This window comes from Heloderma suspectum, chromosome 4, assembly GCF_057233095.1.
Source record: "Heloderma suspectum isolate Gila_16-S chromosome 4, 16-S_ref, whole genome shotgun sequence".
Lineage (NCBI taxonomy): Eukaryota > Metazoa > Chordata > Lepidosauria > Squamata > Helodermatidae > Heloderma > Heloderma suspectum.
In genome coordinates, this window is record NC_139461.1 from 293,274,642 (window position 1) to 293,293,905 (window position 19,264).

Below are 19,264 nucleotides of genomic sequence, written 5' to 3' on the forward strand. Positions count from 1 at the left end.
TCCTCCAGGAATTTGTCCAACTCCCTTTTAAAGCCATCAAAATTGGTGGCCATCACTACATCCTGTGGTAGTAAATTTCATAGTTTAACTGTGCACTGTGTGTTAAGGAAGAAAGCACTGTTTCAGATATTCTGGTCCCAACTTCTTCAGGGCTTTATATACCAATAACAGAACCTTAAACCTAGCCTGGTAGCAAATAGGCAGCCAGTGCAGTTTCCTCAGTAAAGGTGTCACATGCTGAAAAGGGGCAGCTCCTGACAACAGTTGAGCTGCTGCATTCTGCACTAGCTCCAGCTTCCAGACCAATCTTAAGTGCAACCCCACATAGAGCGCATTGCAGAAATCCAGTCTTGAGGTTACTAGCGCCTGTACTGCTGTGGCCACATGCTAATTTATATGTATAGATGCAAAATCAGAAATAATTATTATAATTTAAATAGATATACAGCACATCTCACCACCATGTGGAAGTATGTAACCAGGTGACTTGTGTGCCTTGCTCAGAGCTTTTCTACACAAGGCTGTTAATTCGCTGTATCTACTTTTGGTTTCCTTGCAGAATTGAGCTCTGAGCTCTGCACAAAGACCTTTTCCTTTCCTGCTTTTCCTTGACATAAACTATAGGTGGTGCTGTGCTATAGCAGAATAATGCAATCACACAAGTAGGAAACTACATTTTCTTTTGCTTTCAGAAATAATACTCCATTTTCCCCCACTCTAAAAACTCCTGGGAAAGTGTTCTTAAAAAAACAGAAGCAAAACTGGAGGGTCACGGGCTCATCTAAAGAACCCATAAACAACTACGAGTAAGGAATAAAGAACACACAATAAATGCCTCATGTAGAAAAGCTTCCAATCGGCTGTCCAGGTGTTGTTGATTGGCAACTTTAATGCCCAGCTCTTTCTTCTGATGGTTTTTCATCTTTAAAACACACTTTGAATGGACAGCCCTTCAAATAGAAGACACCTCCAAATAGAAAATTCTCATCTCAAACCCCTTTAAATAGAGGAGTGTCCTCTGTAAAAGAGGACACATGGCCACCCTACCTTCCCACCATCTCTTTTAGGCCTGATGAGACAACTCTCTGTTGTTGAGAGGCACTGATCACTTCTCTTCCCCATTCAGCCAGTCCTCTTATTTCGTTGAAAGTAAGTCCCACTGATCTCACTGGGACTTCCTTTGAGTAGACTTGAGTAGACGTGATGCTCAAGGTTGCACAGCTAGCATTTCACATACGCCATCCTCCCTTCCATCTCCAACAAGAGCCTCATGCATGTACGTGCAAACTCTGTGGTATACAATTGTAAATGCAAATTGGGTTACATCCTCCAGTTTCTGACCTGATGCATTTCCAGTGTGGCCCACAGCTGTGTGAAAGGAACATTCAGCTTTCACCTAAGTAGAAAAATGCTCTTTAAAAAACAAAAAGTGTTGTCTCCTTTTTAAAGTCAAGTGCCATGCTAAGTTCTTACAAGATGTTTGCAGCTAGTAAGCCATCCCATTCCCCTATCGGCTGTGTAAAATAGGAACTACAGGAAGATGAAGCAAAGCAAAATGTGTTTTTTTTTTTTTCCTGTGTGTGGTTATTTGCAGAACGACTGTGGCCAGTCATGAGAATTCAACTCATTTTTAGACTAGAATCCCTCCTCTGTCTTGACTCTTTCTGATGACCGTCTTTAACTTCACTTGCTGCCTTGGACATTCCTTTTTCCAGAAGCATTTTTTTTCCATCAGTGTTTTTCGGGGGATAGAATTTGGGACTCTTTTTTCCGAGAAATTATTCCTTTGCGAACCTAAGCTGTGCTTGCTGCCTTGATGATTGATGATGATAGAGGAAGTGGTACTCGCTATCGGTGAAAATGATGAATAGAAACATTGGACCCACCATGCTTACAAAGGTAGGCCAGTCATTTTCTGAGCAAAGAACACTGTGATAAGATTTAAGAGATGTGCTGTGCAATCCTATACACATCTACTCAGAAGCAACCCCCACTGAAATCAATAGGACTTGCTCCCAGGGATGTGAATACTGACTGCAGTCCTATACACACACTTCTCTGGGAGAAAGCCCCATTGGACTCAGTGGGACTGACTTCAGAGTAGACATGCATAAAATTGTATGGTTACGCTGCGGTCCTATACTTACCTGAGAGTAAGCCCTGTGGGATTTACTTCTGAATACACATATGAAGGATTGCACTGTAAGGATGGGAGAATGTTTTGAGGAATTCCAAATTATGATTTTCTCACAAATACATTCAGAAATGAACTGAGGCAGGGTGTTGCACGCCTGTTTTTGTCCTTCTTTGTTGAGTGGCTAGAGAAAAGCTGGTGAAGAAATTCTCTTTGCATGGGTATTGCTGAGTATATTGGTCCTTTGCATGGTTCACCTGTTTATTTCAGAGAGTGAATGATGATAACCTTATGGAATGAACCACAGATGGAGGTTTGTGTTTGGAGTGGCAGGGAGTGGGAGGAGATTGCTTGAAGTTTGGAATGTTAAGGGAAGTGGGAAAGAGGAGCTGAAGGGAGTTCGCAGTGACAGCTGAGGTGGTAATTTTGTTGGCTGACAGTTGGAAGAGGAAGATAGTGCCAGACATGAGTTTACTGTGAAAATCTCTTCACACAGTTCCTCGAATAAACATCCAGTCTCTTGTTAACCCTGAGTAAACTGGTAAATGTCAGTGAACCCACATTAGAAGGTTTTGAACACCCATCCTACCCCTACACAGTGATGTAAACAAAATATATCTTTTTAAAACAGCATCCGTTGGTGACAAAGCCTGCCAGCTTTACTTGAAAAAAACTGATGTTGATGAAAAAGCCCTCCTAGGAGTTAAGCCAGTGGGGTGGGGTATACATGTTTTATAATAATAATAATAATAGTAGTAGTAGTAGTAGTTTGTGACTGAAGCTGGTGTTTTATATCGAAACGTTTCACATTTTAAATCTGTGTGTGTGTATGTCTTTTAGATCTATACATTTAAATTTTAAATTTTTAAATTTTATATCTATGAATGTATAAGCTGGATGTGCTACTGGTTGGTGGTCATTTGTTTTCTTTTGGAGTGTTGTATCACATGCATCACATTGCCTACATTCGAATAAGGATGATGACGATGACGACGACGTTCTTTTCCCCTGTATCTTACACCTGGTGTGGCCCAGGCAAGCTTTAGACATATTTAGCCTCATTGCTTTTAATCCCCACTCAGCCATGCAGCTCCCCTGAGGTAGTCTCTCTTCCTCTCACTCTTACCTACCTCACAGGATTCTTGTGAGGGTAAAAATGGGAGGGGACCATATATGCTTCCATCAGCTTCTTGGAGGAAAGGCGGGATATAAGTGCAGGGCTGGGTCCAGATTTACACTGGATCACCTGCGTAAGTGTACTTCCCCGCCCCCTTCTTCCTATAGCGACCCCTCCAGCCCCCTGAAGATGCTACACAGATCCTGCTAAATGGGGTGAGCTCTGGTGTGTGGGAGGAGGGGGCATCCCCCCAAATCAGGTTGCTTCTGCAAGTGGAGCTCTTCCTCCCATGGAAGGCAAGTCCTGGATCCAACCTGCAATAAACAAATAGGAAATAAACAATGGCAGAAAGTTAAGCACATGCTAAATTTTATCCCATGGAAATTAATGAACATAAGAGAATAAGAGCCATGCTGGATCAGACCAAAGGTCCATCTACTCCAGCATTCTGTTCACACAATGGCCCAGAAGGGCTAGAGTTACACTAGTGCTTTTTATCAGTACTGATAACTGTTAGGGCACATTACGTATTCTGTATACCGCTTTTCTAGCATGATTTCCCACTTTTTATTCTGTATTGTCCAAAATACCTGACGAGATGTCACTGTGTGTGCTGAGGTATAAATGTGCAAGACGGATATAGCCTCACCATGATGGCATCATATCGATATGATATGAGGTGTAGATCTGGCCCAGTTGCCCATGGGAAACCCACAAGCAGGACATGAGTGCATCAACACCCTCCCGCCCATGTTCCCCAGTTGCTGGTGTACATAGACATGCTGCCTCTGACAATGGAGGCAGCATAGAGCCATCAGGAATGGTACTTCAATATACAATGTCTGGAAGGATCGTGCCTCTAGGCAGTAGCACCTTGCCTCACAAGTTTGCTGGGAGAATGAAGAGAAAATCCTAACAGCTAAATCCTAACCATGCTTACTCAGGAGTAAGACATGTTGATTTCAAGCAACTGTACTTGGTATCCTAATTGCCAGGGCACATAATCAACATCATGTGTAGCCCTGAGCCTATGTATATTTACTCAATGAAGTCCACTGAGTTCAATGGGGTTTATTTTGATGTAGGTGTGCATAGATGTGCAGCCTCAGTGTGGAGTAGTGATTATTGGACAGCAGTTTGTCATATCCAAAGGCAGTATGGTAAAACAGTGGGCTTTAACCACACTCCTAATTCATGCTTATTTTGATGTTTTATGAGTCAAGAGGAGAATCTAATTCACTTCAGTCCTTACTAATACAGAATGAGTGACGGTCATTTTTCCCACTTAAAATAACAAGGTATGATCTTAACTTATGGGGAGGAGGAAATGCTGCAGACGTTAAGAAAAGCGCAAGCAAAATAATCAAAGAGCTGGATCACCTCCCCTATGAGGAAAAGTTACAACATTTGGGGTTCTTTAGCGTCGAAAAAATACCAGTATCTTATTTATTTATTTATTTATTTACAACATTTGTATACTGCTCCATATCTAGACAGATTTTGAAGCGGTGAACAACAAAGGATAGAAAATAGGATAAAAGAATTTTAAAAGGAAACAGAATTCTGAAAAAACCGTGGCCAGTCACTCAAGCTAGGCTTCCTGAAATAAAGATGTTTTCAGGAGGTGTCAGAAACAGCACAATGTTGGCACCTGCCTGACCTCCACAGGCAGGGAATTCCAAAGGAAGGGGGCCACCACACTGAAGGCTCTTCTTCGGGTGGATTCCAATCGGGCCATAGGTCCATGTGAAACCACCAGGAGCATCAAGTTCATGTAGTACTTTTTGATATGCAAAATGCTCCTATGGCTTCTTCTTTTTTTCATTCTCACAACTACACTGTGAGGTAAGCATAGTAGCCCCATTTTAAATACAGGGAACTCAGGCTGATATATGCACTGCACTGCGCTATACTTGTGATTGTTCAGAGAACTGGTGTGGTGGCTACTCTGGATGACTTTGGGTGGTTGATCTCTCTCCTAGCCTTCCCCACCTTGCAGGGTTGTTGTAAGGACACTATATGGGAGTTCTCATTCTGTGAGCTTCTTGAAGTGGGATTCAAATTATTTGAACCACTTCTAACCTTGCTCCCCATTTATCCAAATTGGCCCTTAAAAAAAATAAATCATGCACTTTTTGTGATCAATTGCATTACTCCTTAGAAGGGACAAATGGGACCTGCAACAAACTATTGCAGAATAGAGTGCTCCTGTTAGGGTTTCAACCACCAGCCAGCCAGCCAAGCTCTCTATGAAGATACACCATTTAAGTCTCACTTCTTTGGGTTGTTTGGGGGATGTGGGGTTTATTTAGGTTTTTTTTCCCTAAATATTGTTTGTACTTCTGCAAACCTTGGGGTTCCCACAAGTCTGTTGATACTTCTCTCTTGTGTGTAGGGGTTCTGATATATCTATATATCTGAATGATGCTCAGAAAGAATTTTCTGTAAAAAGAGGAAGGTCCAATTCAAAGAAGGCAAAGAGGATACAGAGACAAAGGAAAAGGGTAGTGGGTAAAGGAACCACAGGGAGAATTGCACAAAACCAGAGAATGTTAGAAAGTGATTAAGCAGCAGATTCCAGCCAAGACCAGATGGTCAATTTGAATATCCAGGCCCCACTGAAAATATTTCATTTTCATGGGCCTGCTCTGCTTTGTTCTTTCTGATTCATTCTTTCTCGTTAAAAAGATGTCATTAGCAAGCCTTTATTTTTATAATTTGAAAAGCAATCGCTGAGGCAGGACAGGCAGTGTGGAGTGAAGCCTGAAAATTCAGGACCACCACACACAAGAATTGAAAACATTAAAACACCCCCACACACAAACATAAAACATCAGCTATGTTCCTGGAAGCCTGCTGGAAAACAGTCTCCAAAGGCAGAAAAATCTGTCATGTGCAGATTTCTTGTATCACATTCATGATGTGATGATGTTTCCTAGGTGTCAAGATCTAAAAAGAACTCTTTTTCGGTGGCTTTTATTTCTCCCCCCCCCTCCTCCCTCCCCTCCCTTTGACACTGGAGACACCAAACATCCATTTGCATGGTGAGAACTGCAGGCCAATTGCAATACTGGATTATGTCCCCTGTGATCAGGTCCCTTCCTCCGGAGGGCTGTTCGCTTCACTCAAAAACGACTTCACCATGCTGGGGAGGAAGACCACAGCACAAGGAATTAGAGGTGGCTAAGGTTCACAACCAAACCTTACAAATACTGCAGCCCAGCCTGATAGTTTGCCCTACTTTGATAAAAAGGCAGAAATAGAGAGTCAATTCTGCAGTGTGCATTGAGGCAGGTGATGGACCAATAAAGGGTGAAGGTGGTGAAGCCAGCAAAATGAAAGTGGACGTGAGTATCAGACATCGCTTTTAGCTCTGCCCTATTCTATTTCTAAGAGCCATTTCTTTGCTATGGTTTGTAGGTCTGTTTACGTAGATCTATATGGCTATAGATATATCTGTCTTTATTGGGAGAAAGTGTTTCATGCTGCAATTTTTATTGTTTGCTGTTTTTAATGATGGTATTTTACATTTCTAACATTTTATTTTGGTTGTCTTGATCTATAAGCCACCCAGGGAATATTTGTTGATGGGTAGCCATATACATTTAATAAATCAACTCCAATCAAAAATTTATAAGCTACTTTTGCAACAATCCTAGACACGCTTACCTGGAAGCATGATTGAACTCAGCGGGATCACTTCTGAGTAGATATGTGCAGGCTTGCATGGTTTTAGGCCAAAGGCTCCCTTCATAGGTGTTTAAAAACAAAGATAGCTATGCTGGCCCATGAGGGGAGAAAAATCCAAAATCCTCAGCTGGGCAGTACCTTTATTAGACCAACCAAAATGTCAGAAAATATTGTGCAAATGTGTTGTGACACTTTGGTTTGTCTCCTAAAAACGGTATTGGTCGACTGAAGGTTTTGGACTTTGTAGGTGCTGCAACTGTTTTCAAGTGCATGCTCTCATTAATTGGTGTGAGTACATTATAATCATGAATGTCTTCTGTATTCCCACCCTTCAGTGTAATCCAAAAGACAACAAGCAGGAAAGGGGAGGGATGTTTTTGAGGGGAGGAAAAATGCTGCCCTCTTAATTTCTTTACCCTCATGATAAGGTATTATCACATGCAGAACATTCAGCTCCTAGTTTTAATCAGACGATCTCTTAGATCAGATGAAATAGGATATGAATGAATGAATGGCTGAGTATTTGAGGCAGTCATCTAATTTTTCTCCTAATTTTGAGAGAAAAGTGAATTGTTAATGGCTTCTGAGTAACACTGTAGGCACAACAAACTTGTCAAGCCTTCCTCAGCACAGCACCCTCCAGATGTGGTGGACTACAGTGCCCACCATCCATAGCCAGCATGAAGGGGGTGATGGAAGTTGTTGTCCCATGCACCTGGAGACCATCAGGTTCGGGAAGGCTGCTCTAATACGAATCTATTGTGTGTGGCCACATATTGAACGTTGTGTACAGTTCTGGGGCACTACACCTCACAATGGATATTCCGGAGCTGGGAAAGTTGCAGAAAAGCACAGCCAAAATGAACAGAATGCTGGACTACCTCTTCTATAAGAGTTTGGGCTATTTAGCTTAGAATAAAGTTAAAGTGAGGGACATGATGGAGGTTTATAACATTATGTATAGTGTAGAAAAAATGGATAGAGATCATAGAATCACAGAATATTAGGGTTGGAAGGGGCCTACAAGGCCATCGAGTCCAACCCCCTGCTCAATGCAGGAATCCAAGTCAGAGCATCCCCGACAGATGGCTGTCCACCCTCGTCTTGAATGCCTCCAGTGTCGGAGAGCCCACCACCTCCCTAGGTCATTGGTTCCATTGTCATATTGCTCTAACAGTCAGGAAGTTTTTCCTGATGTTCAGCTGGAATCTGGCTTCCTGTCACTTGAGCCCATTATTCCGTGTCCTGCACTCTGGGATGATCAAGAAGAGATCCTGGCCTTCCTCTCTGTGACAACCTTTCAAGTACTTCAAGAGCACTATCATATCTCCCCTCAGTCTTCTCTTCTCAAGGCTAAACATGCCCAGTTCTTTCAGTCTCTGCGCATAGGGCATTGTTTCCAGTCCCCTGATCATCTTTGTTGCCCTCCTCTGAACCCTCTCCAGCTTGTTTGCACTCTTCTTAAAGTGTGGTGCCCAGAACTGGACACAGTACTCCAGATGAGGCCTAACCAGTGCTGAGTAGTGGGGAACTAGTACTTCCCAGGATTTGGAAGCTATGCTTCTATTAATGCAGCCCAAAAGAGCATTTGCCGTTTTTGCAGCCACATCACGTTGTTGGCTCATATTCAGCTTGTGATCGACAACAGTTCCAAGATCCTTCTCGCTTGTAGTGTTGTTGAGCCACGTATCCCCCATCTTGTAACTGTGCCTTTGGTTTCTTTTTCCTAGGTGCAGAACTTGGCATTTATCCCTATTAAATGTCATTCTGTTGTTTTCTGCCCAGCGGTCCAGTCTATCCAGATCACTTTGAATTTTGTTTCTTTCTTCCAGAGTATTAGCTATCCTGCCCAATTTTGTGTCATCTGCAAATTTGATCAGCATTCCCTGCACCTCCTCCTCCAAGTCATTATTAAAAATGTGGAAGAGCACTGGGTCCAGGACTGAGCCCTGCGGTACCCCACTCATTACCTCTCCCCAGTTTGAGAATGTCCTATTGATAAGCACTCTTTGAGTCCGATTATGTAGCCAACTGTGGATCCACTGGATCGTTGTTTCATCTAGCCCACTTTGAGCTAGTTTGCTCATCAGGATATCTTGGGGCACTTTGTCGAAAGCTTTGCTGAAGTCGAGGTATATGATGTCTACAGCATTCCCACGGTGTACAAGGGAGGTTACTTGATCAAAAAATGAGATCAGATTCGTCTGGCAAGACTTGTTTTTGACAAATCCATTTTGAGTAATCACGGCATTGTTGTCAAGGTGCTTACAGACTGATTGCTTTATGATCTGCTCCATTATTTTCCCAGGGATTGATGTCTGACTGACTGGTCTGTAGTTCCCAGGTTCCTCCTTTTTACCCTTTTTGAAGATAGTGATAACATTAGCCCTCCTCCAGTCATCTGGCACTTCCCCTGTCCTCTATGATTTCTCAAAGATAATAGATAGTGGTTCTGAGAGCTCTTCTGCCAGTTCCTTTATTCCTCTAGGATGCAGTTCATCTGGCCCTGGAGATTTGAACTCATTCAAAGTAATGAGGTGTTCCTTGACCATATGCCTATTGATCTCAAGCTGCAATCCTGCCCCTTCAGCCTGTACTTCACCTTTGCCAGGGGGTCATAGACCCTCTTTTGGGAGAAGACTGAGCCAAAGTAGGAATTGAGCACCTCTGCCTTTTCTTTGTCATCTGTTATCGTTTTGCCGTCCTTATTTAATAGCTGAACCACCATTTCTTTCCTCTGCCTTTTACTATGCACGTAGCTGAAGAAAGGCTTTTTGTTGTTTTTAGCATCCCTCGCTAACCTCAGCTCATTCTCAGCTTTAGCCTTCCTGACGCCATCCCTGCAATTCTGTGCTACCTGCCTGTACTCTTCCTTTGTTACTTGGCCTTCTTTCCACTTCCAATATGTATCCTTTTTTGTTTTCAGGTCATCTCTAAGCTTTTTGTGAAGCCACATTGGCTTCTTCTGTTGTCTTCCACCTTTTCTTCTTGTTGGAATTGTTTGTAATTGTGCCTTGAGAATTTCCTCTTTTAAAAGCTCCCACCCATCTTGGACTCCTTTTCTCGTTAGCGTCACTTGCCATGGGACCTTACTGATCATTGTTCAAGTTTATTAAAATCAGCTTTCCTAAAATCCAGGGTACACGTTTGACTACACTCGGCTTTTGCTTCCCTTAGAACCAAGAACTCAAGTACAACATGGTCGCTTTCCCCCAGAGTTCCTGTAACTGCTACTTGATCCACTAAGGCATCTCTGTTGGTTAGGATCAAGTCAAGGATAGCCGATCCTCTAGTTCCTTCCTCTACTTTCTGTAGGAGGAAGTTATCTGCCACACAAGTCAGGAATTTCCTGGAGGGGCCATGTTTTGCAGAATTTGTCTCCCAACAAATATCGGGGAAATTGAAGTCCGCCATTACTACTACATCATGCTTCCTTAAAACATTGGCTATTTGCTTTTCAAAAGTTTCATCCTCGTCTTCTCCTTGGTTGGGTGGCCGGTAGTAGACTCCGACCACCAGGTTCCTTTTATTCTTTGCTCCATTTATTTTGATCCAGATGCTCTCGATGGGGCTACCAAGCTCATCCTCCTGTATTTCTGTGCAGAGATACGTATTTTTCACATACAGTGCAACCCCACCTCCCTTTCTGTTCTTCCTGTTCTTTTTGAACAAGTTATATCCTTCAATTGCTGTATTCCAGTCATGAGAGTCACCCATCAAGTCTCAGTTATACCTATCAAGGCATAATTTCCCTCCTGTATAAAGAGTTCAAGTTTGTTCTGTTTGTTTCCCATACTCTGGGCATTAGTATATAGACATCGAAGACCATGTGCTTCATAGTCTGTCTTTCTTCCTACATGTGTCTGAAGACTATTATTGGGCGCTATCAGAGCTGTTCTCTCCGTTGCAGTGCATGTGCCTACATCCATTGTTACCCCCAACATTACATCTCCCTTCCCCATAGGATTCAGTTTAAAGCCCTTCTGATGAAGTTCTTCATGCTTTGGCCAAACACATTCTTCCCATCCTTTGTGAGGTGCAACCCGTCCCTTGTCAACAGCCCATCTTCCAGGAAGTATAGGCCGTGGTCCCAGAATCCAAATCTCTCTCGTCGGCACCACCTTCATAGCCAGTCATTTGTCAAGGGCTCCTTGGTGGCCTCTTTCAGTTTAATCCAGTAGCCAAGTCCAGACACAGACAAAGGGACTTTTCAAAGCTTTATTCCTCTTTTACAACTTAACAACTCTACTGTTAGCAACTAGCTATGAGCAGCAGAGTACCTATGCCCTAAGTTGGAACAGTTGTTCCCGTTTGAAAGAGAATCACTGGCAGACCCTGAACTTATGGGCTAGGGAGAGTCCCTCCCCTTTTCCCTTGGATCCTCTGGGCGCAACTGTTGTTTGCGCGCCAACCAAGCACTACGCCTCCTTTCCGCGCCCTCCATTTGGTGCCGCTCTCTGCGTCGGCGTTTCGCATCCAGCAAGTCCTCTTCCTGCACTTTCTCACTCCCGGGACTGCTATCTATGCCAGGAATGCTGGTGGGAGGAATCTCTGCCAGCTGTTGGCCCTGGGAAGGATGAGCGCGCTCCTCTCCCAGGAGCGGCTGCTCTACCTCAGAATCAGAACTACTCTGGGATTCTATGGGCTCAGTGTCCACCCTGACATCATTCACTTGGAGTATTTTTTATTCCCTTTCTATCCCTCTTCTAACTACTGAAAGGATGGATGAGAAAACTATTGTCAAGGGCTCCTTGGAGGTCTCTCTCAGTCTAATCCAGTAGCCAAGTCCAGACACAGTCAAAGGGATTCTTTTCAAAGCTTTATTCTTCCTTTACAACTTAACAACTCTACTATTAGCAACTAGATATGAGCAGCAGAGTACCTATGCCCTAAGTTGGAACAGTTGGTCTCCGTTTGAAAGGAAATCACTGGCAGACCCTGAACTTAAGGGCTAGGGAGAGTCCCTCCCCTTTTCCCTTGGATCCTCTGGGCGCAACCGTTGTTTGCGCGCCAACTGGGCACTACGCCTCCTTTCTGCGCCCTCCATTTGGCGCCGCTCTCTGCGTCGGCGACACGCGTCTATCAAGTCTGCTTCCTGCGCTCTGTCACTCCCAGGACTGCTATCTAAGCTAGGAATGCCAGTGGGAGGAATCTCCATCAGCTGTTGGCCCTGGGAAAGAAGAGCGCGCTCCTCTCCCAGGAGCGATTCCTCTTCCTCAGAATCAGAACTACTCTGGGATTCTGTGGGCTCAGTGTCCACCCTGACAACTATCTGGGCCCCAAAGTTCTTGAGTTTCCTTCCCAAAGCTGTTTCCCAAAGATAATTTTATGAGAGAGAGAAAAAAAATTCTCTATCCACTTACTCCACAACATATATAAAGTTATAAAACTTTGGGATCATCCAATGAAGTTGAATGGTGGGAGATTCTGGACAAACAAAAGGAAGCACTTTTTCACAGTACATCATTAAACTATGGGACTCTCTGCCATGAGATATAGTGGTAGTCACCAACTTAGTTGGCTTTTAAAGGGGATTAGAGAAAGGGCTTTTCTACATGAGGCATTTCCTTAGACAACGTTGTGACCATCCAGTTTGGCTTCTGTGTCTAACCAACACATTTGGCGAGGGTTTTTTAGAGCAGGGAAAATATGGCATGGAGGGAGCAATCCTATGGCCACTAGTCAGTGGCTAGACGGCTGCAGGAATGTCGGTTTCCAGGAACCAATCTCGGAGCCTGCACTCCGAGGTCAGTTCCCGGAGAACGGACCATCCTCCCCTCCCGCCTGCCTCTCAGGCAGCTCGGAATGGCCCCGCGCTCTGTGCTCAGAAGAGGAGTGCAGAGCGGCAAAAATGGGGCGTTCTAGGGCAGGGAAGGCCGAAATGCTGGTATGATACATCCTATGTGCCGTCCGGCAGCTGCTTCCCCTGCTCCGTCTTCCTGAGGCTAAACAGCTGAAATCGGCTGTCTAGCTGCAAATGCAGGGCAGGAGAAGCACGGAGGGGATGATCCCCCTCCGTGCCTCTCCTGTCCTGCATTGGCTAGGCGGTCGCCTCTGAGTTCGGAGGTGGCTACCTATCCCCATAGAATTGCGCCCTTAATTGTGAACATGAAAGAATGTGTGATTTCTTCTTGTCTATTTGCGCTATTCCACTATATTACAGTGCCACCTAGAGGTTATGTAGCGGAAAAGTAGGAAAGGAAACGCTCCTTGCGTAGTGCTCAGAGCTCAATTCTGTGACTAAAGCGAAAGTAGATACAGCTGATTAACAGCCTCATGTAAACATTGCTGGTTAGACACAGAAGTGGAACTGGAGGGTCATGACGTCATCTTAAGAACCGGTAAACAACCGTGAGTAGGGAATGATGGGCACACAATCAATGCCTCGTGTAGGAAAGCCCTATAGTCCACTTCATCAAATATTCCATGCATCTGATGAAGTGGGCTATACGGAAGCTTACGCCAGAATAAATGTGTTAGTCTTTAAGATGCCATGAGACACTTTTATGAATATATTGGCATACTGCAGAGCAGCCTTTGGTTGTGTTGGACTACAGCCATCCATCCTCCTCCTCCAACCAGCATGGCTAACATAGTCCAACAGATCTGGAGGCCACCAGATTGGGGAAGGCTGCTAGAGAAGGCTGCACTATCATGTAGACCCAGGATTGCCCAGAAGATAGAAGCTGTCCCCACGATTATCTGAAATAATTGTGGGTGAGGACAAAGTGGCAAAACTTGGTGGGCAGATGTCCTATGCTCTCAGAAGAAAAGGCATTCCTGGTGGCTTGTAGTCCGTTTTCATGGGGGTCAGTCAATGTATTGAGCCTTTAAATCCATAGTTGCTGGGATGGTTTTCTCTAGGAGAATCTCATTGGACTGTAGTTCCATGAACACGTCTCACAAAGTGTTGCTGATCTGATGAGACATCGGATGACACAATGATCTTGTGGAACTTCTGACTGTACTTCTTCTTGGTGTGAGGCATAAAGTGACACTAGTAAAACAAAACAAAAAACACTGCGTAGCTAAATGATTTGCAGGGGAAAACCATTTGGATTTTGTAATTTCAATCTATATCATTATGGACTGAGAGAGAAGGAGATGAAAAGTGGCAGCATCAAGAGGATCCTAGGGCTTTGCAGACTCCCTGTGCATCTCTACACTAAGGAAACCACACCCTTTCCAGGCTTTCTTCTTCTGGAGTCTTTTCCATATTCACTTCAGGCTCCTTTAGACAGCAGCTAGTGCTGACCATATGATTTGTAATTGAAAAGTTGCCCTTTCGACAATGTTCCATAAGTTTCAATGAAACAACGCCATCTAGTGGCTGTATTATAGCACAACGCTGACTTTACACACTGGGTCTATCCCTCAGTATCCCACAATCATTTCGAATAGTGCATTATCTCCAATCTTTTTCAAAGCGAGATTACGGAGGGAAGGTGTGGCAGATGTCCTGGAGGTCAACAATGTCATGTAAAGGACCCACAAACTTTATTGCACAAGTGTGCAATAAATCACTCCTGTGGAGAAGCCCCTTGTCATTCTCTCTATTGTCTTCAAGGTTCAGGTCCTTAGATATAAAGTTCTCTGCCTCTTTGGCTACACACACAACCGTGTGCACAGACTAATTATTTGATGGTTGTGGCATCAAGTGATGTTTTGAATGTGTTAAAGAGCCACAATAACAAGGTTTTTCAATGGAGGCAGTTCACACTGACTGGCTTGCACGCTCGCAGGCAGTTAGTTAATAAACTACTGTTGTGTTGTTGTTGTTCGTTCATTCACTTCCGACTCTTCGTGACTTCATGGACCAGCCCATGCCAGAGCTTCCTGTCAGCTGTCGCCACCCCCAGCTCCCCCAAGGTCGAGTCCGTCACCTCCAGAATATCATCCATCCATCTTGCCCTTGGTCGGCCCCTCTTCCTTTTGCCTTCCACTTTCCCTAGCATCAGCATCTTCTCCAGGGTATCCTGTCTTCTCATTATGTGGCCAAAGTACTTCAGTTTTGCCTTTAATTTGCCTTTAATAAACCACTGTCTGGGTCCACAAACATATGGATGGTTAAAAACCCACACTCTGTTGTAGGGTTGTTGGGTGGTTTGCTAACCACCCAGCCAGCCACCCTTGCTGGGTTCACACATAATGACAAGCCACACCCAGGGAGAGTAAATAGGGAAATTAGGTGGCATGTGCCCACCATGCACAAGGGTGGTTAACAAGCCACCATGGCGTATTAACCACACCTGTGTTGTGTGAACCAGGCTATTGTCAGCATTGAATGAGACACTGACTGGGTTTGCACAACATGCTAACCCACACTTAGTGGATGAGTGTGGGTTGTTGTTGAACCATGGCTTAGTGTGCTGTCTGAACCCAGGATATTTTTCACAGGGTGGCCAGATAACCATGCAGTATGAATTATTTTTCTCGAACAAGCCACCTTGAGAACCCATGGTTTGTTGTTGGGTTGTCCAGGGTAGTTAACAAGCCACCCTGCGGAAAATGTTCTGGATTCAGACAACATGTTAACCCACATGTTGGTCAGCCTGTAGCCTCCTCGGCTTCCTTAACTTCAATTAATTTTATGTGGTGGCCACCTTCCCTCTCTTCCTCCACAATGGCCTGGAATGATGCTTAGGTATGGGACACTGTGGAGGATATAAAATGGAGGCCAGGCTGTCAACACAGTTGATGCTCTTGCCATTTGCAGTGTCAGCACGACACCCCCCCCCCCAACCTTTGGAAACGAGAAAGAAGCTGCGCTACAAACCCTGAGAAGGGTGAGCCCTACCTGTGAGAAACTGTTAGAAAATGTCTTCTTGCCCTGGAGAAATTTGGTGAAATTGTCCCCCCAATTTCTCTGCTCACAAATAGGGTGAATTGTGAGAGGCCATTTGTGCACAGCTCTAATATTATGTGAGAGGTGCTTCCAGATAAAGAGCTCCAAGCACTAGCAATCAGATAGCATTGTGCAGCTGTTCTAATCTTTTTCTCAATGGATTTTCTGTGTTAAGGAAAAGGATGGAAGAAATGGTAAGAAATCACAGGAGGGTCATGATGAGAAAATCACAACACCTGTTCCCCTCCTCCCCATAATCTTTCATGAATGAGGGAAGGCGATGATGCCATAAATGCCTCATCCAAAAGCAAAGTCTGCCAGGAGGTGAGATAACAGATACAGCCTGACTTTGTTTAGACCCTGGTTATGACTAAGAAAAAGCAGAACAACGGAATTACTCTCCATAGGTAGCTCTAAGGACGTGAACGAAACATGTTTGTGATACCAATAGTGTGCCATTGGTTAGATGATAGCTCTTATCACTGGGTAGTTGATAGCTCTCGCCAGATAATAGTTGCCACTGTTGATATAGCATGGTAACCGCGAGTAGGAGTTTACATGGCCTAATGACATACAGTAGCAAGGGATATCACTTGGTTAGGGCGAAGCAGGTTGTTTATGTGTATCACACGTGCCCAAGATTTTAAATCTGGAAACACAAGCATTGGAAGTGTCTATGTGGTGCAGATTGGGGTATCCAGGTCTTTCCCCTCCCTTACTGTAACTCTTCTGCCATGCAGAGAAAAACTGGAGAATGCGAATGACTTCATCAAATTCTCCAAAGCCAGATCAGGGCTGGGCAAAGTAATCAGAATACTGCAAATAGTGCCTACAGCTTCTTGTCCTTCCTACATGGCTACTGTTTCCTGGCACCTGCCTGCACAGCCATCCTATCCACAGTGTTCATACCTTTTCAGACACTTATAAATACATGTGCAGATCATTGTACATGTTTCAGTTGTTCATATTTCCAAAGGATGTCCCTGATTTTCTGATCAGGGACTATTCCAGTTTTGCCCCTATTGTGTCCTTGGGGAAGAGTTTGGGGGGTCCCTAGAAGTTAAATCTCTGAGATGGAGAGGAAACAGATGCTTCCTTGATTCTAGAGCGCATGCACATATAACCCACCGGTATATTTTTCTTTAAGAATTCTGAGTGGGAATATTGCTGCACATGCTCAGTAAAGGAGTGAGATAGGGAGTGGCTAGCATTTTAGGCAGTTACCAAAATGCAGTGTGGAAGAAGCTTGCTTTCCCCTCTCTGTAAAACTCGGAACCCTTGAGACAGAGCTGTTTAACAAGTTATTCCTGTGTTGCTGGATCCTGGTGCATTTTGAGAAGATTGCTGGTGAGCTTGAGTGAACTGAGCAGCGACTTTTTTCTTTCTTAGGCCAGCAGAAAAATCAAGCTTCAGAGAGAAGTTTTATTTGTATTTTTGTTGTGGACTCAAGCTGAAAGACAGAACTTTGGGAGGGCTGTGCTCCGTTTTATTGTTTTGGTGATAGGTGAATTATTATGCATGTACAATTATTACATGTGCTTTATTATTGTTTTTAATGAAGAAATTAAAATGATATATGTTAATTGTCCCTGTACAAGGCCTTTGCTGTGAGTGCCTCTAGAGACTCTGAAGAAAAGTGTTACACATGGACAGGTGTGTCTGTAAAAACCAAAGTATTGTTTAAATCAGATGTTAATCTAAATATGCATAGAGCAGGGAGTGGGATTATGCCTGCTTGGGGCCACTGTTCCCAATCTCATCCTTATGTGCATAAGACATGGGTCCCTGGTCACCCTGACTATGTGCATAAGATCTTAAGAAGAGCTATACTAGATTAGACCAAGGGTCCATCTAGGCCAGCATTCTGTTCAAACAGCGGCCAATCAGCTCCCCATGGGAAACCCACAAGTACAACAGCACCCTCCCACTCAGGTTCCCCAGCAACTGGTGTACATAGGCATACTGCCTCTGATACTGGAGATAGCATAGAGCCATCAGGACTGGTAGCTGTTGATAGCCTTCTCCTCTAAGAATTTGTCCAATCCCCTTTTAAAGCCATCCAGATTGTTGGCCATCACGATGTCTTGTGGTAGCAGATTCCATGGGTTAACTATGCACTATGTAAAGAAGGACTTCCTTTTATCTGTTCTGAATCTACAGTTTGTAGGTATATAGGTTCTTTTAGACATTATGCCAAATATGCATAGGACCAGTGGTGGCCATGAACTGGCATGAACCCATCCCACCCCTTCCTGCACGCACGTTCAAATAAATACCTGAATTATGCCTAAGGCGCCATTAACGAACAGCCCATCGTTTCATGAGCTGCAGCTAGAGAGGATCACTTTGAATTGCTGATAACCTATGATAGGACAATTATATTTTTCCAGTACATCTTTAACCATAGAGATAAAACACCCACATTGCCTTTAGCTGAATGCAGGACATGCAGTCGTGGGGTAAATCAATGATGTGCACAGCTGGTGGAGAACAGCGATACGTAATCAGGGAGGATGGAACTCAGGCAGCATCACTGGAGTCTTATAAGAGCACAAGAAGGTCACCTGTGAAATGCTGGGTGGCCATGTCATTGTAGAGAAATGTTTAGGGCTGCTTTTGCTGGCCTGCGCAGGAACGGCGCAAGCTTTTCAAAGGCTAAAGTAAGTTTCATTGGCACCCACTTGTTAGTCTCCAGTGCTGCCCTTCTGTGAATATTGTACAGAGCAGTCCTGCCTCTCTTGTGTCAGCAAAACAAAGCAGGGAGGATTGTTGTCTGGGGCTTTTCAACCGTGGAGGCTGGTGGCTCCGATTTCAGTGGGGTGGTGAATCCACTCCGGGTTTCAGTCAGAACTCTGAAGGATAGCTCAGAGGGTTCTTGGATAGCTCCTTCAGAGTTCTGACTGCTTCTGACTGAAACCCGGAGCGGATTCCCTACCCCACCAACATCGGAGACACCAGCCTCCACTGACTTTTAAAAGCAGGCAGGTCTTTTAACAGCAGTTGCCCAGCAGAAGATTCCTCTGTAGCTGCCCCGAATGGTTCCATGCTGCAGCAGCTAGAGGATGATGCCATGTGGGACAGCTGCTCAGAGAGAGGATTTGTGCTACAAAAGCACTTTTGCTGTTTCTTCTTCTTTCATTCCTCCTGAGCTGTCAATGTACTATGAGTCACTGTGGCTAAGCCAAAAAGGAAATGTGAGGGGGCAGGGGCCGATAGGTGCTTTACCATCCTTATTAATAGAATGACAAAGTGGAAGAGGCTCAGGAGCAGAGGCAGAGCTGTCAGACCAGGCCTTCCTTTCCCAGGGTACAAAAAGGGTTCCATTTCCTTTCCTTGCAAGTGTGGTTGCCATGGACTCCAAACTGTGCCCCAAACAGTGCCTTTGAGAGGGCTGTAAAAGTGCTCTTTGATTATGCAAAGCGTCTTTTGGTTTTGGTGCCGCCTGGGTTGTTCCGGGCCGTCTCTCTAGCAGACTTTG

At 44.4% G+C, this 19,264-nt stretch overlaps 1 protein-coding gene across 5 annotated transcripts in view; it reads left to right on the plus strand.

The window, feature by feature from the left end:
* Nucleotides 1-1,574: 1,574 nt before the first annotated feature.
* Nucleotides 1,575-19,264, plus strand: part of CASS4 (Cas scaffold protein family member 4) — a 69,740-nt gene continuing 52,050 nt past the window's right edge. Inside the window, exons 1-2 of one of the 5 annotated variants that reach the window (XM_084854206.1) lie at nucleotides 16,094-16,110; nucleotides 17,385-17,439. Coding sequence is in view for 4 of the 5 variants with exons in the window: in XM_084854203.1 (XP_084710329.1) it covers nucleotides 1,861-1,899 (39 nt within the window). In the remaining variant the exon portion in view is untranslated. Of the gene's footprint in view, nucleotides 1,900-6,374; nucleotides 6,599-16,093; nucleotides 16,111-17,384; nucleotides 17,440-19,264 lie in introns of those variants that run through there. The other 4 variants (XM_084854203.1, XM_084854207.1, XM_084854205.1 and 1 more) reach the window with 4 other exon arrangements.